This window comes from Nematolebias whitei, chromosome 23, assembly GCF_014905685.2.
Source record: "Nematolebias whitei isolate Nwh7 chromosome 23, NemWhi1, whole genome shotgun sequence".
Classification (NCBI taxonomy): domain Eukaryota; kingdom Metazoa; phylum Chordata; class Actinopteri; order Cyprinodontiformes; family Rivulidae; genus Nematolebias; species Nematolebias whitei.
Window position 1 is genome coordinate 13,221,602 of NC_056520.1, and position 27,099 is coordinate 13,248,700.

The window sequence follows — 27,099 nt, forward strand, 5'->3', positions numbered from 1 at the left end:
TATATATATATATATATATATATATATATATATATATATATATATACCCACACACACACACAGTGGTGAAGAAAGTACTCAAACACTGTACTTAAGTAAAAGTACAAATTAACTGACAAAAATGTACAGTACTCTAGTAAAAGTAGAAATACCACATTAATGTTTTTACTTACGTAAAAGTAAATAAGTACTTGCTTTAAAAATAATTAAAATATTAAAAGTAAAAGTACTTGCTGAATGTATTACCTAATGCAATGGTCTACACTATCATTATGTGTACCTACTGTATGTATATTTTCTGTAATGCATTAATAGTGTTGAGCCATTTTAATGAACAATGCTGCAGCTAATGCATGTTTTTATTGTGTTTACTCTGTGACACAGTTCATACTTGGACTTGTGATTCTGTGCGTCAGAATTTCAGGGATAACATGCAGAGTTAAATGTTATTAAGCAAAATAAGAAAGAGGAATGATTATACCTTTGAAAGTTTTTATTTAGCATAGCAAAACCAATGTGTCATTGAAACTGCAGTAAACACATTGAAGTAAAAGTTGTCTGCCTGATAAAAGGAGCATTAGACACAACTGACAAAGGAACAGGCACTGATAATTTCAACTCCAGTTTGTCATCAACTCTAGTTAAAATACTGTCTAGTCAACTTTGTAATGGGTCAATAGTGAACGATATTTTAACTTCCTGACACCATTTTCAAAACTTGGACCCGAGTGTTGTCATTTGGAGACATCTCTTGTCTCCTGTGCTAACATCCCATGAACTGACAGATTTTAATATTGCAGCAAGAATTTCTTGTTCAAGTTCAGGAGAAGTTGGTGTTCAAAGTTTTTTGAGTCCAGTCTGGCTCTTTTGCAAGAGAGAATTTGTCCTGCTGTACTGAATAGTTTTTCAGTCTTCTGTTACAAATAAAGTCCAGTTGTTTTTGTATTGAACGCTTTTTGAATTCATCATGTCCTGGATGACTGAGAATCTTCACCAGCATAGTCGTTCAGTAGTCTTTCAATAGTCTTTCAATAAGGCCATGAGTGGTGTGTATCTTCTGGCTGACTCTCCGCGGCGGAATCCATTTTGGGTGTATTAGTGGTGGGACCGGTGCGCCCAGCTCATCCATCCATCCATCCATCCATCCATCCATTATCTTCCACTTGTTCCGAAGTTAGGTTGCGGGGACAGCAGCTTGAGCAGGGAAGCCCAGACATCTCTTTCCACAGCCACCTCTTCCAGCACTGCTGGGAGGATTCCAAGGTGTTCCCAGGCCAACCGAGAGACATAGTCGCTCCAGCGTGTCCTGGGTCTTCCCCGGGGTCTCCTTCCAGTCGGACATGCCCGTAGCACCTCCCTGAGGAGGCATCCAAGGGGCATCCTTACTAGATACTCGAACCACCTCAACTGACTCCTTTCAATGTGGAGGAGCAGCGGTTCTACTCCGAGTCTCTCCCATATAACTGAACTTCTCACCCTATCTCAAAGGGAGAATCCAACTACCCTGCAAAACTCATTTCAACCGCCTGTATCCACGATCTCATTCTTTCGGTCACTACCCAGAGCTCGCGACCATAGGTGAGAGTAGGAACGTAGACCGACCGGTAAACAGAGAGTTTTGCCTTACAGCTCAGCTCTCTCTTCACCACAATGGACTGGTACAGAGTCCGCAATACTGCAGATGCTGCACCAATCCGTCTGTCAATCTCACACTTCATTCTTCCCTCACTCGTGAACAAAACCCAGAGATACTTGAACGCCTCCACTTGAGGCAGAACCTCACCCTCGATCTGGAGAGAGCAATCCACTTTTTTCTGGTTGAAGATCATGGCCTCAGATTTGGAGGTGTGGATTCTCATCCCAGCCGCTTCACAATCGGCTGCAAACTGCTCCAGTGAGAGCTGAAGCTCACGGCACAATGACGCCAACAGGACCACATCATCTGCAAAGAGCAGAGATGGAATCCTGAGGCCACCAAACCGGAAACCCTCCGCCCCCTGGCTGTACTGAGAAATTCTGTCCATAAAAGTTATGAACAGAATCGGTGACAATGGGCAGCCCTGGCGGAGTCCAACTCTCACCCTGAAGGGTTTTGACTTAATGCCGGCAATGCGAACCAAGCTCTTGCATTGCTTGTATAGGGACTGAACAGCCCATAGCAATGAGCCCCCATTCCATACTCACGGAGCACCCCCCACAGTGTACCCCGAGGAACATGATCGAATGCCTTCTCCAAATCCACAAAGCATGTAGACAGGATGGGCAAACTCCCATGACCCCTCGAGGACCCTAGTGAGGGTAAAGAACTGATCCAGTGTTCCACGGTCAGTACAGAACCCACATTGTTCCTCCTGGATCTGAGTTTCGACCAATGATCGGACTCGCTTCTCCAGTACCCCTGAATAGACCTTACCAGGGAGGCTGAGGAGAGCGATGCCCCTATAATTGGAGCACACCCTCCGGTCCCCCTTTTTGAAGAGGGGAACCACCACCCCAGTCTGCCAATCCAGTGGGACTGCCCCCGATGTCCACGCGACATTGCAAAGGCGTGTCAACCAAGACAGCCCTACAACATCCAGAGCTTTGTTGAAATCAGATCTCTCTTGTAAATGACTCCTCGATGCTCAATGGGATTTACCTGTCTAAATAAAGGTTGAATGAAAAAAATCAGGGTGAATCCCATCTACTCCCGGAGCCCTGCTGCCTCAGAGCTTTTTAACTACCTCGGTGACCTCAGCCACAGTTATGGATGGATCAACCCCAAAGTCCCCCAACTCAGCTTCCTCCATGGAAGGCATGCTGGTGGGATTGAGAAGGTCTGAGAAGTATTCCTGCCACCTCCCGACAACATCACTGGTTGAGGTCAACAGCAGCCCACCTTCACTGAATACAGTGTTAGTAAAGTGCTACTTTCCCCTCCTCAGCTGTCTGATGGTTTTCCAGAATCTCCTTGGAGCCGACTGAGAGTCATTATCCAAGGTCTCACTGAACTCCTCCCACATCCGAGATTTTGCCTCAGAAACAGCCAAGACTGCGGACCGCTTGGTCCTCCGGTACTCCTCAGCTGCCTCCGGAGGCCCACTGGCCAACAAGGCCTGATAGGACTCCTTCTTCAGCTTGACAGCCTCCCTAACCCGGGGTGTCCACCACCGAGTTTGTGGATGGCTAGCGCGAGAAGCACCGACAACCTTACAGCCACAGCTCAAGGCAGCTACCTCAACAAGTGAGGTGCGGAATATGGCCCACTCAGACTCAATGTCCCCCACCTCAGCTGGGATGCAGTTAAAGCTCTCCCAGAGGTGTGAGTTGAAGATCTCTCTGACGCGTTCTTCTGCCAGGCGTTCCCAGCAAACCCTCACTACATGTTTGGGCCTACCGGGTCTGTTCGGCATCTTCCCCACCATCTGATCCAACTCACTACCAGGTGGTGATCAGTTGACAGCTCAGCTCCTCTCTTCACCTGAGGGTCCAAAACAAATGGCTGCAGCTCCTCTCTTCACCTGAGGGCCCAAAACAAATGGCTGCAAATCAGATGACATGACTATAAAGTCTATCATCGATATATGACGTAGGGCGTCCTAGTGCCAAGTGCACTTATGGACACCTTTATGTTTGAATACGGTGTTTGTGATGGACAAACTATGACTAGCACAGAACTCCAACAACAGAACACCGCACTGATTCAAATCTGAGAGGCCATTCCTCCCAATCACGCCTCTCCAGGTCACACTGTCATTACCCACATGGGCATTGAAGTCCCCCAGCAGAATAAAGGAGTCCCAAGCTGACGCACCTTCCAGCATCTGTGCCAAGGACTACCAGAAGGCCAGATACTTTGAACTGCCGTTCGGTGCATAGGCACAGACAACAGTCAGAGCTCATCCCCCCACCTGAAAGCGAAGGGAATCCACCCTCTCATCTACCGGGGAAAACTCCAACACACAGGCACCAAGTCAGGGGGCTACAAGTAGACCCACACCAGCTCGATGCCTCTTACCATGGGCAACTCCAGAGTGGAATAAGGTCCAGCCCCTCTCAAGGAGATCGGTTCCAGAGCCCATGCTGTGCATTGAGATGAGGCCAACTATATCTAGTCGGTACCTCTCAACCTCACGCACAAGCTCAGGCTCCTTCCTCACCAGAGAGGTCATGTTCCATGTCCCAAGAGCCAGCTTTCGTAAGCCAGGGTCAGAGCGCCAAGGTCCCCACCTTCGGCCACTGCCCATGGCATCATGCACCCAACTTTTATGGCCCTTCCTGCAGGTGGTGGGTCCACAGGAAGGCAAACCCATGCTGCTCCTTCGGGCTGAGCCCAACTAGGCACCATGGGTAGAGAGCCGGTCACCAGGCGCTCCTTGACGAGCCCCTCCCCCAGGCCTGGCTCCAGGGTGGGGCCCCGGTAACCCACGTCTGGGCAAGGGACACCGAGTTCCTTGCTGTGTCATGTCCATAAAAACCTTCTGAATCGCTCCTTGTCTGGCCTGTCACCTAGGGCCAATCTGCCTTGGGAGACCCTACCAGGGACAATTATAATTGCCCCTGACAGCATATCTCCTAGGATCATTCAGACACACAAACTCCTCCACCACGATAAGGCGGAGATTCAAGGAGGAGGCGCCCAGCTCAATGACATATATACTAGAATATACATCATTGGCCCAGCTCTTCTTGAAGGTGGATCTAACTTTACCTGCCCACTTTGCAGTGATTCAATTGACCAACTCTCCTCTCGCCATTGGTTTCTTTCAAACTAACAAACAAATTAAAAAAAAAACAACGTGAATGTAACGTGTACTGCAACTCATTGTAGAAACTTAGTGTAGTAGAAAGTACAGATACTTAATGTAAAATGTAGTTGAGTAAACATTGAAAGTACCCACATTTAACTCTACTTAAGTACAGATACATGAAAAATGTACTTAAGTAAAGTAACAAAGCACTTGTACTTAAATAGATGTGGGATGTAAATCCCACCACTGCATATATATATATATATATATATATATATATATATATATATACACATATACACACACACACACACACGTTAGTCCCTCTTTACTTCGCGGTTCAACTTTCAAGGTACAGTACCGTACTGTAAGATTGTACATGACAAAATAAAAAAAATTAAAAAAGTGCAGCCATTTTGTAGTTTTCTCTCAATAAGCCTATACTGTATCGTTGAAAGGATTACATTACCCAGAAGGCAAAGTTGCCTTTTGCTGGATGGAAAGTTTTGATCTGATTAGAAAAAGTTCTATTTAAGAGGTAAATGAGGACTAGACTACTTTAATTGCAGGACTTAAACTTTATTACAGGCTTTAGCAGGAAATAAACAGCTCATAACTTAACATTAAATTGCCCTGAGTTCCTTTCCCCCCGATCTGTTTCTAGTTCATTTTGGATCAGTTTATGAGTGATGAACCTCCTGCAGCTTGACAGAATCAGTTCAAATTGTGTACCTGGGTTTGTCACACAGGACATCTTCAGGCAGCAGGTACGGCGCCTCCTTCTGACGACGTTCTATGACCTGCAGAAACACAGGATGCGCTTTAATCACAAATGCACACAAACATCTCTCCTCGTGTCCATGCGCTCACCTGGGTGACATGCTGATGGAGCGGTGGAGGCGGGCCGAGCTGCGACAGCAGGTTGAGGAAGGCGGCGCAGATGGCATGAAGGCCGAAGCGGTTAAACGCGGACAGACTCAGCTGATTGGACAGAGCCAGCTCCTGAATAACCAATGACAGATCAGGTTAAAGCAAAAGAAGCAGGAGAACAGAAAGAGAAAATCTTGTTTGTGGATTTTACTGAATTGTTGTCAATTACCCTAATTACCGTATTTTCCGGCATATAAGTCACTTCAGAGTATAAGTCACATCAGTTAAAAAAGCATCATGAAGAGGAAAAAACATATATAAATCTCTTTTGCATATAAGTCACATTTATTATGCGTTTATTTAATGGGCAAAACAGATTTATTTCGCCTGGGCGGTGCGGCACCATCCATTCATCCATCATGGCCGGAGCTGCTAGTTCTCCAGCATTCCTCCGCCTGCACCAGCTGAGCGAAGCGAGTGCGCACAAGGAGGACTTGTTGTTGCAGTTCTTTGAAATTTAAAGCGTCAGTCAAAAATTGCATTATGAATATGAAAAAAAAAACGTATACAAGTCGCAGGACTGATAAATCTATGCTAAAAACTTTGACTTATACGCCAGAAAATACGGTAGTTACTAAACGCTACTGAATGAGTTTAGTTGCCCCTGTCCCAAATTTAATAAAATTCCAAAGTACCGGTTCTCAGCTTTTCCCTATAAACAGGACAATTTCCTAGATATCTTTATTAAGGTATTGTGAATAAAATATAGGTTTATAAAATTTGCAAACCATTGCATTCTGTTTTTATGTACATTGTGCACAACATCTCAACTTCTTGGGAGTTGGGGATGTAAATTAGAGGAGCAGTATCTACCTGCAGGGCCAGGACCAGCTGGATTAGGTCCACCAGCACCTCCTCATTGACCAGTTCCACACTTAGAACAGCCAGCAGGGTGAAGAGCGCCTGGTAATGGCTGCGCCCGTTGTTCTCCTCCCGACAGGCTAGGTAGACGTGCCTGTAGAGACGCTGCGTGTGCTGCACAAACACAATGACTTCAATGTTTTATTGTTTCTCTTGCAGTGACAACATTAAAGTAGTTAATGTTGATTTAATTACCTTCCTTATGAAAAGGTTGTCCTGTCGAGAACATCTGTCCTCCTTCAGTTCCAACACTGACGCATCAAACGTCACACTGTCAACCAATAAGTAAGAGCAGTCTGTCAGCGGTAGATTTAAACTTAGAAATTGTGAGAAAACTTGATGTGTATCAATCAATGGAGCAGAGACCTGACTGAGGCGAGTCTGGTGCTGTTGTGGCGGCGATCGATGAGCGAGGTGAGGATGGACAGAACCAGCAGGCGGATTTCTGGATCTTCCATCAGGGTGAAGGACAGCAGAGGCTCCAGGAAGGAGGAGGGCAGCGCCGTCAGCAGGTTGCTGCTCTCGTAACGCTCGGACACCTGAGGAGGAGGAAACCACCTGCATAAATCTTAGTGTCACTTCTGATGATCCTGTGGCTCTTTGTGCTTCAACAGATATTTCAACACTTTTTATTACTTTCAACAAAGTTAAGGCAGCTCATTTGGATGTTGTTGTTTTTTTGTTGTTGAGACGTTTCATTCTTCATCCAAAGGACTTCATCACGCTTAGGAGCCACAACAAACACAGACCCACAAGCAGCACAGTCACATAGTGGACCGACCAGTTTGTTGGTGATAAGATGGTTTCTAGGGCCTGTCCTCTCCCCCGTCGACTCCTCTAAGGCAGCCATAGCCAAAGTGGTTCAAACCATCAAAGTTGATGCGCAATAATCCAAGTAAAAAAAAATCCAACAAAGTTAAGTCAGGTCATCTGGACAATTTTTTTTTGTTGTTGTTGAGATGTTTCGTCCTTCATCCAAAGGACTTCATCAGTCCAAGGAGCCACAACAAACTCAGTCCCAAACTCAAACTCCCCACTCAAATGTTTCAAATCACTTTGGCTATGGCTGCCTCACAGGAGTCGATGGGGGAGAGAGCGGGCCCCAGAAACCGTCTTATCACCAGCAAACTGGTTGAATTACCGTAATCAGAGGTGTCAAACTAATTTCCACTGAGGGCCACATCACCATAATGGTTGCCGTCAAAGGGCCAGATGTAACTGTAAGACAGTATAAATGTAGCTAAATTTAACTAAATGTAATGTCAAATAAACACACCTACCCAAATGTTAAATAACTCTTAATTTTTTTACTTATTCCACTTAAAAATACTACATATATAAATTTGCATAAATGTAGAAAAACATGTCTGCTGTTATAACATAAAACCATTTAATTTGACAGGTTATGAAACCCACATTACTCCATAAATCAATGATCAAACTTTCCTAGTTCCTAGTAAGGAAAAACAACAAGTTATGACATTAACTTTGTTCAAAACTTTGTCATTTAAGAGGGGCAGAATAACGTTTCAACCAAGAATTGTGAGCTGCAAAGAACATGGGACAGTTGTAGAATTTAAAAAAATTAATAAAAATATGGGCACAGAGTCTTGCAAGGGACATACATCCAACTAATGACAGATGGCATTATTATAGAAAACATTTGCATGTGTTAACACATAAACCTGCAATCCCAAAGACACTGCTGCAAATTTAACATAATATAATAAAATACATTTAATAAGTACAATAAACTCAAATAACAACATTAGGGTTGAAGGCTCACTTTGTCATACTTAGCTCCAGTTTGGTGCCAAAATGCTGACGTAGATTGTACTCTGACGACCTCCACTGTCTCATAGCACAACAGACATACCAGTTTCTCTCCTTGAAACACAAACATGTTCATCTTCCCATCTTTCTTGAAACAGCTTCCATCTGCATCAATTTTTTTTTTCTTCCTGGACATTTTGGGATTATTGTTTGCATTTCTCAATTCCACTTGTTCGGAAAATGATATTGATGTAGACAAACTGCGATTTAGTGGTGGGATGCTGTTACTTCGCTGGTAACATAATCAACATGCATTATGGGAAATGCAGTTTGTTGTCAGTGCACCCTTTTGACTTATTATATGATAATCTGACCTTTTAAGCTCTCGCGGGCCACATAAAATTACATGGCAGGCCACATCTGGCCTGCGGACTTTGAGTTTGACACATATTTACAGTTAGGGACTACATTTACAGTAGTCCCTCGTTTATTGCCAGGGATTCGTACTCTGAAGCCCTGCGATAAGTGAAAGACCGCAAAGTGGGAATAGTAGTACAAGTAGTAGTTTATTTTAGTATATATTAAGGCGTTTTAAACCTTCCCACACTCTTGCAATATTCTAAACAACGTTTCTAAACTAAATGCTCTAAAAGAGCACAGAATGTCATGATTTCCCTCTCTGTGCCTCCGCTGCTCTCAGCCACCAGCAAGCGCTCTCGGCCACGCCCACTTCACCGCTCTGCACGCAGATCAGCTGATCAGCTGCAGGAGGAAGTTTATCCTGCAGCAGTATGGGCTGCACAGAGGTGCAACAGGTGCTAAATAATTTTAAATAGTTTATTTTAAATAAAAAAATCCATGCCGATCGTGTGTCATGTCCAATCTTATTTTGAAAAACCACGATAGAGCGAGTCCGCGATAAACGAACCGCAAAGTAGCGAGGGAGTGGCATTCCTTTTAAAATTCTTTAAAAAATGTTTTAAATGAAAACAAACATTTTTGTTTAATATTTATATAAGGTTGTTTTTTTTTTATCAGATATTTTTAAGTCGGCATCTAATTTATTTATTTTGTTACGCTAACTGAATTTTTCAGAACATATTTTTGGACAAATAAAAGAAACGTTTCAAATTTTTTCGTGAAAAGGGTGAGATTTTATTTTTTGATATTTTGGCATTTTTAGTTTTTGGATACACTTAAGTAATCAGTTCTACAGTAACAAAGTTCTAGTAGGTTTTTTAAATACTAAATAATCTTGTGAAATGTTGTCTTTAGGGCTTTTGCAGCTGGACTTTTTTTTTCAGGTTTGAGGTCAACAGTTTAGTTTAATTTATTATTAATTTATAGAAAAGCTCCAGTTAAACTAATCTCATGTTTCATAACTGATTATCCTGTTCTTGTTTTGTATTCAATTTCAATCCAGTTTATTTATATAGCACCGAGCCACAACCGAAGTCGTCTCAGGGCACTGAACAGAAACTTTCATATATCGGTATATAAAAAGTAAGTTAACAACATTATTTATCTGAGGAGCAGACTGCTTTGAGTTTAACTCCATCACAGAACTCTCATCTTGAGCGAGCATGAAGGCGACAGTGGAAAGGAAAAACTCCCTCTTGAGGATGAAACCATTAACAGAGCCAGGCTCAGGACAAGCAGTTTAAGACTCATTATCTTGTTTTTGTTTTCTGACAGAAGATTTTTAGTTTGATTAAATTTGTTTCACTTCTTTTCAGCAGGGTAATTTAAAAAGGTGGTGGCAGATTATTATTATTATTATTTTTTATTAATGAAGCATGGCTGTACATGGAAATTAGTTTTGATAATAATCTAGATTATGAGTTTTGTTATAGTTTCCTGCAGTGATTATTGTTGCTGATTGTTGTTTTTCTTTCAGCTGCTCCCTTCTGCAGGGGTCATTACAGCGAGCGAACTAACGTGAAAGATTTGGCAAGTTTTTTACACTGGCTGCCATTCCTGACACAGTTTGAACTTGGGATTACGAGACCGTCACACTGACCACCGCTCTACTGCTGCAGATTAATAAAATTAAAATGAAACCTGAGTTCTATCAATCTGAAGAATGATCAGGATTTGTACTCAAAACTTCTCACCTGGAGGAGAGACTTCAGCAGCATCACCTGGATCATCCTACTGCCTTCAAACCTGGAAAATAAAAACGTCAACGTTCTTGCTCAATAATCCAGGTAAAAAATCCAACAAAGTTCAATCAGGTCATCTGGACGGTTTCTTTTTTTGTTGAGATGTTTTGTCCTTTATCCAAAAGGACTTCATCTACTGTATCTTCATACCACTTTGGCTGTGGCTGCCTCAGAGGAGTTGACGCATGAGAGGGCGGGCCCCAGAAACCATTTTATCACCAGCAAACTAGTTGGCCCACTATGCGAGTGTGCTGCTTGTGGGATGCCTCCTCAGACTGATGAAGTCCTTTGGACAAAGGACGAAACGTCTAAACCGTCCAGAGGACCTGACTGAACTTTGTTGGAAAAATAAAAACTCTTACTCAGAATCATATGCTCATCAGGTTGTGCAAAGTGTGAACATTACCCGGCATTGGGAGACCCCAGGGCTGGGTAGATTCCAGGGACAGGAATCTTCCCCATGATGAACAGCATGACCTCTGACCTCTGGTAGACCGGAAGCGTGTTGGCGAACGATCCTTCAGCGGCGACGACAGATCAGTCAGAACGAGCAAAGAGGAAACGTACATCAACGGAACGTGGGACTGACCGATGGTTCTGATGACTGCGTCCTGCAGCGTTGTCTCCTCAGTCCAGGTGGTTGCCTGTTTCCCGGCGTTGTCATAGTAACCGGTCAGCTGGTAGTCCACGCTCTGCCTGAGCTGTCGCAGTAAAGTGTTAAACACTTCCAACACCGTGGGTCCTGCGGGATGAAGCACAGCATTGCAGGAACACTCCGTTTAGAGATGTTTAAACTTTATTCACGTTTAAATAAGTTAAATATGAGTATGTTTGGAGTGCTGGCGCACCCACAGATCCTGTCGCTTCGATAACAGCAGCTTCGGAAAGAACCTCCACGATCCCGGCTCGGACAGACGCTGGACTCCTGCTGTTGGCGTCCAGGTGACCCAGCAGCTGCTGGATGACCAGGTGGGAGTGCTGAGGCTGATGATGAGAACATTTCAGTCTTGGGATTACAAATCCACACGGGGAGCAAAGCTGCAGGAGCCAGAGAGCGGAGGAGCCCAGAAAGTCATGAACCAGTCAGAGCAGACTGGAAGGTGTGGATGTGGGCAAAGTGAGGCGGGATTACTTCAGCCTCACACCACTGCACAAAGTTTTTATTTCAGACATGTAGTTTGATGGACTTACGTATATTTTTCTACAGCTGAAGTTCTGCTCTGGGCTGTGGTGAGCTCTTCTGCACATGCTATGAAAAGCAGCGCAAATATGTAATCTGGGCCAGTGGATTATCGATAAACTGGCTCTGAGCACAAAATAAAAATATTTCTATGACTGTAGAAACCATTTCAAAAACCTTCAGACGCAATGGTTATGATGTCTGCTGACGTTTAAATAAATGGGATACATGCTGAAATCCTGAAAAGTCCTGTTTTTATTTAGATTTATAAGTACGCTGATGCAACTCGGCTTTTTCAAGTTCAATTAAAGTAGGTGCGGAAAAAGTTAGTTTTAAAATAATATTTACTGTACTATAACAGGTGCATCTGAAAAAATTAGAATATCATGAAAAAGTTCAATTTTTTTAGTCAATCGTTTCAGAAAGTGAAACTCATATATTACAAAGATTTATTGCACATACTTCAAGGCTTTATTTCTTGTCATTTTGATGATTATGGATTACATATAATATAAAACCAAAATTCAGTGTCTCAGAAAATTAGAATATTCCACAGCCAGCTTCTGGTACCTCTGTCAGTGTGGGCCGGAGCCGAGATCTGATAGAAAATGAATTCAGCATCTCCATGAAGCTCATCAGAAGCAGCAGAAGGAAGCATGAAAGTCTATAAAATGTCCTGGTAGATGCTGCGTGGACTGTGGACTTCAGAAAACACAGTGGACCAGAACCAGCAGAGGACATGAACCCAAACCATCACTGACTGTAGGAACTTCACTCTGGACTTCAAGGAACGTGGATTCTGGACCTCTCCACTCTTCATCCAGACTCTGGGACCTTGATTTACAAATGACATGAAAATTTACTTTCATCTGAAAAGAGGACATTGGACCGCTGAGCAACAGTCCAGTTCTTTGTCTCCTCAGCAGGTAAGACATTTCTGTTGTCTCTGGTTCGGGAGTGTCTCGACTTGAGGAATGAGACATTTGTAGCTCATGTCCAGGAGTTAATCAGCTGATCAGGGTGAGACACCAGGAATTTACAATAAAGAACCTCTTCGCAATATTCTAATTTTCCGAGACGCTGAGTTTTGTTTTTCATTATTTGTAATCCATAATCATCAAAATACAAAACGTAAAAGCTTAAAATATTTCACTCATTGTATATGAGTTTTACTTTCTGGAATCCATCCATCATCTTTACCCACTTCTTCCTTTTCATGTCACGAGACTTTTCGAAAGGATTTTCATGATATTCAGATTTTTTTTAGATCCATCTGTAGATAAATTTAAGAACAGTAAGAGACAAATAAAACTTATATTTAACATATTTTCCTTCACTTTTTAGAAGTAGATTTAGGAATGTAAAAGGAAGCATTAGGTGGTTAGGGTAATTTAAGTAAAGAAATGCGTATTTTATTACGTTTTGAAGTAATAATTATTTTTCATTTACAGCTCATTCATTCAAGGTAAACCTTCTTTTTCATGTTATTGTATTTGAATGACTCTTTCACATTTTTGTGCAATTAACAGGTTATTTAAAGAACTTCTTTTAAACTATTTTTCCTCTTTTGAAAACACAGTGTATTAAAAATGTTTTTACACACCTGAATTGAAAACATGATGATCTGAAAACATCGTACAGCGAAGCCTCGTCCCCCCCACAGACTGTGGCTGTCCAAGTGCCTGAAAACAACAATCAGCTGTACTCTAGTATTTATACTGTAAATACAATACAAGTACTTTTACCGCCACTCTATTTTTATTAAAACTACTGCTGGTACTAGTGCCAATACTACAACTACAGCTGCATTTTCCTACCAATACGGATGGATCAGACACTTTGTCAAAGTTTAAGATTCTGCAGTTTAAATCGGTATTTAAAGTTTTAGTGACGTACAGTAGCCCCTCGATACTTCGAGGTTCGACTTTCGTGGACTCACTCTTTCGTGGGTTTTCAACGTAAGATTGTACACCACATGATTTACAATGGGGAAAGACAGACCCCCAACCCCGCCCCCTCCCTTCTCTTTCTCTGCTGTGACAGACAGACTCAGAAAGAGAAAGGAGGGGGCGGTGTTGAGGATTTGTTCAAGTTTAACCAGGATTTGTTTAGGACTTATTATTTGGGACATTATAATTTGATATAAGTTACTATTTTTAGTTGTAATTTTTATTCCATAAAGATTTCGTTAGTATCTGGTTCAAAAGCGGACTAGATGAACACATGTAGAATATGTGAGAAAATGCTTAGGTGGAAAAATAAGAGTGAATCAGTTTTAAAAAGAGAGAGACTGGCAGAGCACGGCTGAGTGCAGCTCACTCAGGTATAAGACAGACATCCCCCATGTCCCCTCCTTTCTCTTTTCAAGGCTGTCTGTCACAGCAGAGAAAGAGAAAGGAGGGGGCAGGGAGGGGTTTGTTTTTCCCATCGTGTCCCAAAGACACACATCAGGTGGGCGCACAACAGACAAACTCGGAAAAAGAAAGGAGGGGCGGGGTCTGTCTTATACCTGAGTGAGCTGCACGAGCTGCACGGATTAATTTAAAATAATCAGGTGCGACCCGAACCGAGTCTTTAGACTCATTCAGCAATCACTGAGCAGGCCAGTCCACCAGGAAATGTCCCAGTGCTCCCGATGGTCAGCCCACCCTTGGGGCTCAGTAACCGTAGCATCAGTCGGTCGGCACTCTTTCACTGTGTTTTTTTTTTTAGAGCGTTTAGAACAATGTTAAGAACATTGTAAGAGTGTGGGAAGGGTTTATAAAGCCTTAAAATATATATAAATACTAAAATAAATATAAAGTCCCTACTTCACAGATTTTCACCTATTGCAGGGGTGTCTGGAACGTAACCCCCGTGACAAGTGATTGACTACTGTATTATCCTTTCAAGACAAAAAGCATGAAACTGGAGCTTTAATCTATCTCTGTCATTGCTTTTGTAAAGGAAACAGAACTATAACCGCCAAGGTGCGCTTCTTACATGAGCACAGGTCTGATGGCGTTGTTGATGTGACCGTAAGCCGCTCGGCCCAGAAGCTCCCTGAAACACACCTCCGTCTGCTCAGCAGGAGAACCGCTGTTCAGAGTGGAGACAAAAATATTAAATCAAGTCATTTATAGGTTTTAAATATTCTCATAAACAACAAAATGTGTTTTATTTTTAATGGATTGTAATCCAGTTTGGCAGCTCAGGAGCAACGAACACCTGCTGCTGTCTGAGAGCTGCAGGTTGACCAGCAGGGCGGGGACGATCTGCTCCATGTGTCGAGGCTCCCAGATGTTGACCTGCAGCTCGTCGTCTACCGTCTTCCTGACGACGCCCTGCAGGCCGCGGATCCCCGACACGCGGATCCTAAACGAACAGTTCAGCAGAACCACGTTCAGCTCAGAAGAAACTTTAGTCCCAGGCAAGTCACACGATCTGTTAGTGCTCAGAATATATAGGTTAGAGATGACTCTCAGCTATATTTATTTCCCTTAAACTAATAAATAAAACATTAACACTTTGTTGTATATTTGATTTTAATAGTCCGCCCCATAATGTGTGATATTTTATGTAATTTTCACTAAATGAATACATGCATCCTTGGATTATATTGTGAGGTATAGAGGTACAATACAACATGAATGTTTAAAAAACCTGTTTCATTGTATTTTCTAATAAATGTTAATATTTTAAATAACTGTAAAAATCGACTGACTTGATTTGAGTGTCGTGGTCGTTGTGGTCAGAGTGACACATCTCACTAAAGCGAGACACGAAGAAGTCATAGCTGCGATGATACGAAGGCGTGTCTTCTTCAATGTTTGCAAACTTCACAAACTACAAAAAAAAAAAAAAAATGTAAAAAATCTAACAAAAATCCTTAAAATAAAAAAGAACTTGACAGATAAAAAAAAACCAGAACATTTTGAAGGTATTAAAATAATATGGAATAAAAGAGATGCATTTCTTTAAACGTGCTTCTTGGTCGACTAAAAGAACTTCATATTTTACAGCAACGTACGGAAACTACTTGTTAAACGACAACAGAACCCACATTTTGTAAAATAAGTGCAAAACCTAAACTCTTATTTGAGTTTTAAAATCATATGATCCTAGAATTACAAACTGCAATACCAGAGAATTCATGAACACTTCCTGTTTTCTATGCTTTTAACCAGTTGTTCCCAACCCTGGTCCCTGAGGAACACCATCCTGTATGTTTTAATTGTTTCTCTGCTCCAACACGCCTGATTCAGTGATTTAATTACTTCAAGTTCTGCAGAAGCCTGTTAATCACGCGTTCATTCAAATTAGGTGTTGGAGAAGAGACACAACTAAACCATGCAGGATGGTGTTCCTCAAGGACCAGGGTTGGGAACCATTGCTTTAAATTAGACAAAGTTAGAGAAAGCAGAATTAGTCCTGCTGCTTAAACACACTGATATCCCTCTGTGTGCTCGTTTCTAAACTGCTAATCCCACATAAGGAATTGTAAATCTCACAAAAAAGGAAATGTGTTAAAGGTTGCATAAATACATTTATTTTACAGCCACAGTCTCTGAGACTTTGAGGGACATCGTCAGTGAGATGAGGACTGGAACAGAAACAGAAGAAAAAGGAAGTCAACTCATTGTGACTGCTGAATAGTGGAGAAGGGGAAAATATTTAACATGTTTATTGGTTCTCGAAACCAGTAAACCAAAATCTCGAAATTGCTCTCTTCAGGTCGAGGGTGATGTTCTGCCTCAAGTGGAGGAGTTCAAGTATCTCAAGGCTTTTGTTCACGAGTAAGGGAAGAATGGAGCGTGAGATTGGCAGATGGATTGGTGCAGCGTTGGCAGTATTGCGGACTCTGTACCGGTCCGTTGTGGTGAAGAGGGAGCTGAGCTGTAAGGAAAAGCTCTCTGTTTATCGGTCAGTCTACGTTCCTACCTCACCTATGATCACGAGGTAGTGACCGAAAGAATGAGATCACAAATACAGGCGGTTGAAATGAGTTTCCTCTGCGGGGTAGCTGGACTCTCCCTTAGAGATAGGGTGAGAAGTTCAGTCATCTGGGAGAGACTCAGAGTAGAACCGCTGCTCCACCACATCAAGAGAATCCAGTTGAGGTGGTTGGGGCATCTGGTAAGGAATGCTCCCTGGGTGCCTTCCTAGGGAGATTTTTCGGGCATGTACAACTGGGGATGACCCAGGCCAAGCTGGAGAGACTATGTCTCTTGGTTGGCCTGGGAACACTTTGGGGTCCCCCAGAAGAGCTTGAAGAGGTGGCTGTGGAAAGAGATGTCTGGGCCTCCCTGCTCAAGCGGCTACCCCTGCAACCTGACTTAGGAACAAGTGGAAGATAATGGATGGATGGATGGATGGTTCTAGAAACAGACGTTTCTAACTGAACCGAACTAAAAGTGCTGTGAATGGAACTGGACTAACTGTTTTCAGGCTGAATGAGACTTTGTCAAATGTAGCTTGTAAGTGTGTGCGTTTCGTACAGAGTTTGTGGCGAGGATGTGCAGGTGCGATTTGTCGGCCTCCAGCAGCAGTCTCAGTGTACTGAGGAAACTCTCCACCAGCAGGTTGATGCTCTGACAGCGACAGGCCAGCAGCAGCTGCTCCATCGCCTCCATTGCTATGCACACATACCTGAAGCACAACAGCATTAATGGTGAATGTGAGCCTGAATGCAGACTGGACTTTGGGGGAATTTCTGCTGTTTTTGTTTAAAAGCGCTCCCAGTGACCCCCTGTGGTGTGGATCTATTTGTATTCTGGATGATGTGCAGAAGCCAGAGCACTGACCCATAACGGTGGCGGTTCAGCTCTCTGGTCAGACGTTCTGACAGGTAAGCAGCGATTCTGTCGAGTTTCTCCGGAGCTGACAGAGCGAAGAAGGTTAGTTTCTCCATGTTGGCTTTCACCAGTCCATCCTGTTTACACAAACACACAGGCGAGGTCGTTTCATCTGAGTTTCCTTCACTTTTCATCAGGAAGGCACAATGATTCATGGTGTTTACCTCGGGATTTTCAGGGAAAATGTTGTCGACCAGCCGCTTGTAACGAGGGCGCAGCGCCCAGCAGCAGCCACAAAGACCTGCAGACACATTTACCGGTATTTCATTTTCAACATTCAAAACACAGTCGCATTTAGAGAGGAGGAGCCCAAAATGCAGCCAGGCAGCAGATTAACCAAAAAAAAAAAAAAAAAGCTTCAGGCAGTCCCCCATTCCTGAGGGATTTAAATAGTGAATGTTTGTAGTATGTGAGTTGAGTGTTTTTCTGGACGGGAATTAAATAGGGAATGCAAGTAAATTTATTTTTGGTGCAAGACATTCAAGTGAGAAGGAGTTACATTGTGTATAAGATGAGAGAAAGATTTTTTAAAAACTTTATATTCTTCTTCTTTTTGCCTTTCCCTCTTCAGGGGTCTCCACAGCGAGTCATCCTCCTCCATCTCACTCTGTCCTCTGCATCCTCTGTCTTCACTCGATCTACTGCCATGTCATCTTTAACTGCATCCATATATCTCTTCTTTGTCTTTTTCCTGGCAGCTGCATTTCTAACATCTTTCTACCAGTATACCCACTGTCCCTCCTCTGGACATGTCCAAACCATCTCAGTCTGGTCTCTCTAACTTTATCTTCCAGTTGTTCCACCTGTGCTGTACCTCTGATGATCTCATTCCTATTCTTATCCATCCTTGTCACTCCTAAGGAGAACCTCAACATCTTCATTTCTGCCACTTCCAGTTCTTTCTCCTGTCTTTTTGTCAATGCCACTGTCTCTAGACCATACAACATAGCTGGTCTCACCACTGTCTTGTAAACTTGTCCTTTGACTTTTGCCAACACCCTTTTGTCACAAATCATTCCTGAAACTTTTCTCCATCCACTCCATCCTGCCTGAACTCTCTTCTTCACCTCTTTACCACACTCCCCATTTTCCTGGACAGTGGACCCCAAGTACTTGAAGTCCTGCACCTTTGTGACCTCTGCTTCTTGTAGCGTCACTGTTCCACCGGCCTCCCTCTCATTCATACACATGTACTCGGTCTTACTACGGCTGACTTTCATTCCTCTTCTTTCAAAAGCATACCTCCACCTCTCCAAGTTCTCTTCCACCTGTTCCCTGTTCTCACCACAGATCACAGTGTCATCTGCAAACATAATAGTCCACGGGAATTCCTGTCTAACCTCATCTGTTAGTCGGTCCATCACCAAAGCAAACAAGAAGGGGCTCAGAGCCAATCCTTGATGCACTCCCTCCTCCACCTTGAAGCTATCTGTCACTCCTACAGCACATCTCACCACTGTCCTGCTGTCCTCATACATGTCCTATACCAGTCTAACATACTTCTTTGCCACTCCAGATTTCTTCATAGAATACCTCACCTCCTCCCTCAACACCCTGTCATATGCTTTTTCTAAATCCACAAAGACACAATGGAGTTCTTTCTGACCCTCTCTGTATTTCTCCATCAGCATTCTCAAAACAAAGATGGCATCTGTGGTGTTCTTTCTTGACATGAAACCATACTGCTACTCGCAGGTAGTCACCTCCCGTCCAAGTCTAGCTTCCACAACTTTCTGCCAGATCTTCATCGTGTCATCAACTTAATCCCCCTGTAGTTGCTACAACTCTGTACATCAACCTTGTTCTTAAAAATGGACACCAGCACACTTCTTCTCCACTCCTCAGGCATTTTCTCACCCTCAAATATGCCATTGAATATTAGAGTCAAAAACATCTATACCATCTCTCCAAGACGTTTCCAAAGCTCCACTGGTACATCATCAGGTCCTACTGCCTTCCCCTTCTTCATTCTTTTCAGAGCTTTCTGGACTTCACCCTCACTAATCTTTCCCACTTCCTGGTCCACAGTTTCTATGACCTCTACTCTTCGTTCTCTTTTATTCTCTTCATTCATTAGCTCCTCAAAGTACTCCTTCCATCTTCCCATTACACTCTCCTCACTTGTTAGAACATTATCATTCCTATCTTTAACAAGCCTAACCTGCTGCACATCCTTTCCAGCCTGATCCCTCTGCCTCGCCAATCGGTACAAGTCCTTCTCGCCCTCTTTAGTGTCCAGCCTCCTACACAATTCATAATACACCTTTTGCTCTCCACTGCCACAACCTTACAGTCTCCAATCTCCCTCAAGTTTCCTCTTCTACACAGGATGTAGTCGACCTGCATACTCCTTCATCCACTCTTATAGGTCACTATGTTTCTCCCTCTTTTGGAAATAAGTGTTGACTACAGCCATTTCCATTCTCTTGGAAAAATCCACCACCATCTGTTCTTTCTGGTTTCTTTCTTTGACACCAAACCTACCCATCACTTCCTCATCCCCTCTGTTTCCTTCACCAACATGTCCATTCAGGTCTGCTCCAATCACCGCTCTCTCCTCCCTGGGAATACTCTCTATTGCTTCATCCAGATCCTTCCAAAATGTATCTTTCTCCTCCATGTCACATCCAACCTGTGGAGCACAACCACTGACAACATTTAGCATCAGACCTTCTACTTCTACGTTCAGAGACATCACCCTATCCGACACTCTTTTCACCTCTACTACATTCATTGCCAACTCCTCCTTGAGGACCACCCCTACTCCATTTCTCTTTCTATCCACACCGTGGTAAACAGTTTGAACCCTGCTCCAATGCTCCACTTGGTCTCTTGGACACATTAAACATCTACCTTCCTTCTCTGCATCATGCCATCTAGCTTTCTACCTTTGCCTGTCTTTGTCCCCACATTTAGAGTTGCAACCTTCAGTCCTACATTCTTGACTTTCCTGCTCTCTTTCTGTCTCCTGACATGTATCCCTTCTTGTGGTCTTCGACTAACAGTAACCCAATTTTTGCCGGCACCCTGTTTGTTCACCGTGGCAGTTGTTGTTAACCCGGGCCTCAACTGATCGGTATGGTTTCACTTTGATGAACTCGCATTATAGTTTGGCAAAAGTGTTTTACATCGGATGCCCTTTGTGACACAACCCTCACCATTTATCTGGGCTTGGGACCGGCACATAAGATACACTGGCTTGTGCTCCTTAGTGGCCGGTTTAATTTTTTTGCTTTTATAATATTATGAATTACCTGTTAATATCTTTACTTTCATAACAATAATATAACTCTTACGAAAAGCTCATTTAGTTTATTAAAGACTGCAGCCCCTATTTATGGTGAAAGATGAAATGTTTTCTTTTGTTTCACTGGAGATTTTGTTAAGTTATTTTAAAGTTTTGTTTGTTTGTGCTTTGATATTTTACATATCATCTGGGAAAATAAGGTACAACCATTAATTTCCCATTACTTACAGATAAATACTTATAATCCTGAATGACCATTATGTTCTGAAGGGGGAAGCAGAACATCTGTGGACTTTAATCTTTCATTTTTCATCTCTTCATGTTGAACGTCGTTTGTTTTGGGGGATTAAAGACTGCATAAGATGAAAAACTGGCCAGTTGCCTGTATGATACACGCAGCAGAGTTTAGACTTCAACTCAAAACCATCCAAGCCTTAAAAGTGAAACTTCTCCCAGATGGTTTGGACTTTCTACAGCCGTCACAGATGGACACAACAATCCAGCTTCAATGAAACTAAATCTTACAAACCAATCCTGTTGTGGCTCGTTGTGTAAAGTCTTTAAATTGGTGGGTTTTTTTTTTTTTTTTTTTTTGAAGAGCTTAAAGAATCAACACTGCTGCAGATGAACACATGACCCGTTTGGACCTGCGCAACTTCGGATCTGAACCTGTTTATAAAACAACTTTATTAAATGTCAGTTCTAGTTTCAGGCTAATTTCACACTTGTTTTTTTTATTTTTTATATCCATCCATTATCTTTACCCGCTTCTTCCATTTTGGGTTGCGGGGGTCATTGGTGCCCATGTCCAGCCATCACTGTGTGAGAAGTGGGGGACACCCTGGACATGTCTCCAGTCCTTCACAGGGACACATGGAGACAAACAACCATTCACTCTCACTCACACCTAGGGACAATTTAGAGTTACCAATCAGCCTAACGTGCATGTTTTTGGTCTGTGGGAGTAAACCGGAGTACCCGGAGAAAAGCCACGCATGCACAGAGAGAACATGCAAACTCCACCCAAAAAGGTCAATGGCCGGGATTTGAACTGAGGTGACCTGCTCACCGAGAGGCGGCATCTCTACCAATTGCACCACCGTGCTGCCCCTGTATTTTTAAGTTTTTTTGTAAACAAGTCTCATTACTAAAGCAGCTTTTAAAAGGGTCTTTTATAATTTTGAATAAAAGAAAAGGCCGTGTGAATGCTAATTTTAGAAGAACTTGCTGAAAAAACAGCTTAAATGAGCTAAAACATCCTGAAATGTAGCTGAAATGTAAGAACAAGTCTAAATTAGCAGAAAAAGCAGAAAGAACACATTTGCTGAATTTGATTTAAATAAGCAGAAATGAGAAAAAAATTAGGAAATTAGCTCAAAAAGCTGAAATTAGCAAAACATAACTGAAAAATAACTGAAAATGCAGAAAGAAGCTTAAACTACCAGAAGGAAGTGGAAAAAGTTGAATGGAGCTTAAAAAATGTGGAATTAGCTGAAATAGCACAAAACTGCTAAGTATTAGCTGAAAGACCAGAAAAATCTAAAACTAGCAGAAAAAGCTGAATCAAGCATAACAAGGTGAAATTAGCATAAAGAAGTTAATTAGACCAAAAGTAGCAGAAATTACCATGAAAAACTTGATTTTTCTGAAAACAGCTGAAATTAACTAAAAATACTAACAAGTGGCTGAAAAGTTAGAAAAAGCTTAAATTAGTCTAAGGAACATATGTTTACCCAGTTAGCCTGAAAGAAGTAAATGAGCATGAAAAAGTGGAAATTATCTAAAAAAGCTGAAATTAGCACACAAAAAACAGCTGAAATGTAGCTTAAAAAGTCATAAAAAAGCTTAAATTACGAAAAAGAAGTGGAGAGAGCACATTTTTGCTAAATTAGACTGAAAACAGTTGAAATGAGTGCAAAAAATGTGGAATTAGCCAATAAAAAGAGCTAAAATTAGCATAAAACAGCTAAATATTAGCTGAAATAGCAGAAAAAGCTGAAACTTGCAGAAATGAGCTGAAAGGAACATACCAAGCTGAAACCAGCAGGAAGAAGAAAAACCACAAAAATGTTGTAATTAGCAGAAAGAATCAGAAAGGAGTACAAACCAGCTGAAATTAGCTGAAAAACGTTTAAATTTGCACCAGGAAGCTGAAAGAAGCTGAACAAAATATGAAAAGAGCAGTAAAAGGCTGTAAACAGATCTAAAGATTTGAAGGATGTAAAATGAGCTCAATTCACTTTCTATGAGGGGAAAAAAGTGGCAGAAAAGGCTAAAGATTTCAAAAAGCTAAAGTTGCTCCAATACCAAAAGTCACAGCAGGACTGTCCTGAAAGAGCTGAACATTTATGATAAATGATTTGTTGAAATAGCGCAAAAAATTGTAGAACGACACAGATGTTGAAAAATATACAGAAGAAAAATGGATCACAATAGTGTGAACGCTTCATAAACATTCACACAATTACTGAAGAATCGATAAAGCTTGAAACTTTATTCCAGGACTGCAGGTGAGAGGAGACCATCCAGGGTTACTGCAGTAGAATGAATCCACCTAATTAAAATGTACTTATGTTTTAAATTCTAGTTTTTCCCAAAGTAACTCTTGGTTTAGGTCACCACAGTAAGAGCTGAAACAAAACAAAACACATCAGAACTGCAGCGACAGCAGCTGTCGGTTACCAAATATCTAAATATGATGACACGGCAGATCACTCATTACCTGCTCAGAGAGCAAAAACCCCCCCAACAGCAGCTGAAGCCCTGCGAACATCTGCAAACATCCGCACACTTTACTTTTTACGTCCTTTACAAACGCGCGCCGACGTTTGACAGCTGACTTGGGTTTTAGAACATAAAACAGAGACGTGCATGTGTGAAATCTGAACGTTCGAGCACGTTTTCAGACTAAACGTGAAGAGGTGGAGCTCTGCAGAGCAAAGCTCATTCAGAGATCTCAGACGCTTGTCACGCACACACACACACACACACAGAATTAAGGTTTGATTTTATTTTGTCGACGCAGACCCACACAAGAATGATCTGCGCACGGATTTTTTTCTCAAAATCAAGTGATAACTAGAAAAAAAGAAGTTGATGAATATTGAGTGTTTTCTTACCGTACATGAGGACGACTCTTTTGGCTCACATTCAGACTCTTACATCTATCACATAATCATAGTTAATCCTTCCTACACACACACACAAGGTGAAAGCTCCACCCACTTTCACTCACCATCATCTGCCAGATGTAAATCCTGACTCTCCTGCTGCTGAGTTTAAACCAAGCCGTTGCTTGTTAAGAAGTTTGTTACAGCATTACTGCTCTCACAGGGTTTTAATGCTCAAAGCCTACGTTGTGTGAGATCTGGGCCACGAGCTGCAGCTCAGCGCTCAATAAGCTGCTTTGGATTTATTTATTTTTTCCTGCAGAAACAGAAAACATACCAGGGAGCTGCAGAAATAGAGCTGGAATGTTACAAGTGGGGAAAAAAATGTTGTGATTTTACTTCAAGAAAAAATTTAATTCAACATTCACATCACCAAGAGTGAGATTTAATGTTTTATGTGTATCTTCTGATTATTAGTTATTGTGTGAATGTTTATGAAGCATGATTGTGATCCGTTTTTCTTCAGCACGATTCTCACCCCGCAGTTTTGAACCTTTAGATGTGTTTACAACTTTTACTGCTCCTTTCACATTTTGTTCTGCTTCTTTCAGCTTCCTTGTGCAAATGTAAACTTTTTTCCAGCTACTTTCATCTGGTTTTTCAGCTGTTTTTTTTTTTTGCTCCTTTCAGATTCTTTCTGTGAACTACATTTATGTGCTTCGTCTGACTTCTTTCTGCTAATTCCAGTTCCTTTCAGCTGATTTCTGCAAGTTTCAGCTTTTTCCACTATTTCAGCTACTATATACCGGTAACTGTTTTTATGCTAATGTAAGCTTTTTCAGCTAATTCCAGATTTTTTTTGTACTGATTTCAACGTATTTCAGCCTAATTCAGCAAAAATGTGCTCTCACCACTTCTTTCATGTAATTTCAGCTTCTTTCTACCTTTTTTAAGCTACTTTCAGCTGGGTTTTTTTTGCTCATTTCAGCTTTTTTCAGATAATTTCCACTTTTTTGTTCTCATTTCTGCTTCTTTCCAGCTTAATTGGGCACACATGTTCTTCCTAGTCTTCCCCCCCCCCCCCCCCCGGAGACTTTAAGCTTTTTCTACCTTTTCAGCTACCTTTAGCAATTTTGAGCAAATTTCAGCCGTTTTCAAAAGAATTTAAGTTTTACATGGTAATTTCTGCTATTTTCAGTCTAATTACTTTTTTTGTGCTATACTCAGCTTGTTATGCTCTTTCAGCTTTTTCTGCTAGTTTCAGCTTTTTTTTTTTTTTTTTTTTTGCTATTCCAGCTATTATTTAGCTGTTTTATGCTAATTTTAGGTTGTTTTTTAAAAATTCATTTTATTTTAGCTAATTCTACATTTTTGCTCGTTTTAGCTCTTTCCACATCCTTCTGGTAATTTAAGCTTCTTTTCAGCCTTTTCAGCTTTCAGATTTTTATTTTTACAAATTTAAGCTTTTTAGCTAAATTTCTAATTTTTGTGCCCATTTGTGCTTATTTAAACCTAATTCAGCAAATATGTGTTCTTTCCACTTTCTTCTGCTAATTTAAGCTTTCTATACCTTTTTAGCTACCTTTTTAAGCATTTTTAGCTAATTTCAGCTGTTTCTGATTAATTCAATTTTTTTTGTACTAATTTCTGATGCTTTCAGCCTAATTAAATAATTTCTTCTAATTTCAGCTTGTTTGTGCTCCTTTCAGCTTATTTATACTAGTTTCAGTTATTTTGGCTACTATTTAGCTGTTTCATGCTAATTTAAGCTTTGATCAATTAATTCCTGATTTTTTGCAATTATTTCAAATTTCTTCAACCTAATTCAGCAAAAATTAGCTCTCTACTTCTTTCTGATAACTTAAGCTTCTTCCTGCTCTTTTTGCTACTTTTCAGCTGTTTTGTGTGTGTGTGTGTGCTAATTTCAGCTTTTTAGCTACTTTCCTAATTCTTCTGCTAATTTCTGATTATTTAAACCTATTTCAGTAAATATGTGCTCTTTCTGCTTTCTTCTACTAATTTAGGCTTTTTCTTCAATTTCAGCTACATTTCAGCATGTTTTTAGCTAACTTCAGCTGTTGCTCAGCAAGTTCTTCACACTGCGTTTATACAGGAAATGCAATTCCGTTTGTTTTCCTTTCCTTGACCTGACCAGGAGGTTTTACTTTTCTCAAACACAAATAAAACATTATGATGCCTCGTGACCCGAAAAGGAAGAAGCGGATAAAGATAACGGACGGATGGTTATGACACCTTCACTCTCAATGTGAGAAATTGTTTAAAACTTGATTTGGACTCAAAGAAGAGTCTTAAACACAAGAAAATTTGTTGGCTTGTTGCAGCAGGTTTGTTTTACCTCCAGAGGCCTGGTGGTCAAACACGGAGCAGCAGTCCTGCAGCAGCCGTCGAGGAGCCTCGGGTACGGTTGGCATGGCGACGACCCTGGGCAGACTGGCTATGGTGGTGCCTCGGGGGATGCTGGGGAAGCTGGGGAAGCTGGGCAGATTGGGCAGACTTGGCATGGTGATGCCTCTGGGCAGACTGGGAGGGTTGATGCCTCGGGGCAGGGAGCTGAACAAGGACGGCATGGTCACCCCTCGCGGCATGCTGGGAAAGCTGGGGAGAGTTCCCGGCATCTTCGACTCCGAGTCGTCCTGAGAACAGATGGAAGAGGAGAAAGGAAGTGAAGTGTGAAATGAAAAGAGGGACTTAAGTTAAAACCTCCTGGTTCTCCACATTCTTCTGAACATTAACTCCTGAAGGTCCAACCTGCGCCTCCCAACGCGACGGTAAAATTTATATAAAGCAGCTCAAACTTCTCAGGATGCTTCAGGTATTAATCAAGAGTTAAGACACTTCCCCAAACATCTGCAAATAATGAAGAAATACAACATTTTAAAATGACAACAAATCATTTCACTTTTTTTCCTCAAGGAAAATACTTTTGTAAATAAAAGAAAACTGTTATTTTTCATTAACATTAAATTCAAGAGATTATTTTGCACGTTAGATGTTTATTGCAGTTTTGTCAAGTAACAATAAAGTTTAAAGTTCTTTAAAAAAAACAGCCAGAAATGCAATTTGACACAAAAATATCAAACTTCCTGATGTGTAAACTGCATTTAAGTCTACATACACTGAAAAAAATGGAAAACCAAAATATAAAAAAAGATAATTTTATGCCAGGGGATATCAGATGTGGATTTTCATGCCAAAAATACTCTTTAAGAAAAACTTTTAATTTTACTTTTGATCATCACTGATAAATTCAA

The 27,099-nt window shown here is 41.6% G+C and overlaps 1 protein-coding gene across 1 annotated transcript in view; it reads right to left on the reverse strand.

Moving 5' to 3' along the window:
• Positions 1-26,513, reverse strand: part of LOC119428849 (protein EFR3 homolog B) — a 32,638-nt gene extending 6,125 nt beyond the window's left edge. Inside the window, exons 1-17 of the mRNA XM_037696541.1 lie at positions 26,184-26,513; positions 17,635-17,711; positions 17,420-17,547; positions 17,114-17,264; positions 15,340-15,461; positions 14,844-14,990; positions 14,619-14,714; positions 13,240-13,318; positions 11,305-11,440; positions 11,046-11,198; positions 10,863-10,974; positions 10,409-10,460; positions 6,888-7,060; positions 6,717-6,792; positions 6,474-6,635; positions 5,601-5,732; positions 5,463-5,530 (exon numbers count right to left, since the gene is read on the reverse strand). Of these exons, the coding sequence (XP_037552469.1) occupies positions 5,463-5,530; positions 5,601-5,732; positions 6,474-6,635; positions 6,717-6,792; positions 6,888-7,060; positions 10,409-10,460; positions 10,863-10,974; positions 11,046-11,198; positions 11,305-11,440; positions 13,240-13,318; positions 14,619-14,714; positions 14,844-14,990; positions 15,340-15,461; positions 17,114-17,264; positions 17,420-17,547; positions 17,635-17,711; positions 26,184-26,463 (2,144 nt within the window). The 5' untranslated portion in view covers positions 26,464-26,513. The remainder of the gene's footprint in view (positions 1-5,462; positions 5,531-5,600; positions 5,733-6,473; positions 6,636-6,716; positions 6,793-6,887; positions 7,061-10,408; positions 10,461-10,862; positions 10,975-11,045; positions 11,199-11,304; positions 11,441-13,239; positions 13,319-14,618; positions 14,715-14,843; positions 14,991-15,339; positions 15,462-17,113; positions 17,265-17,419; positions 17,548-17,634; positions 17,712-26,183) is intronic.
• Between the last annotated feature and the right edge of the window lie 586 nt (positions 26,514-27,099).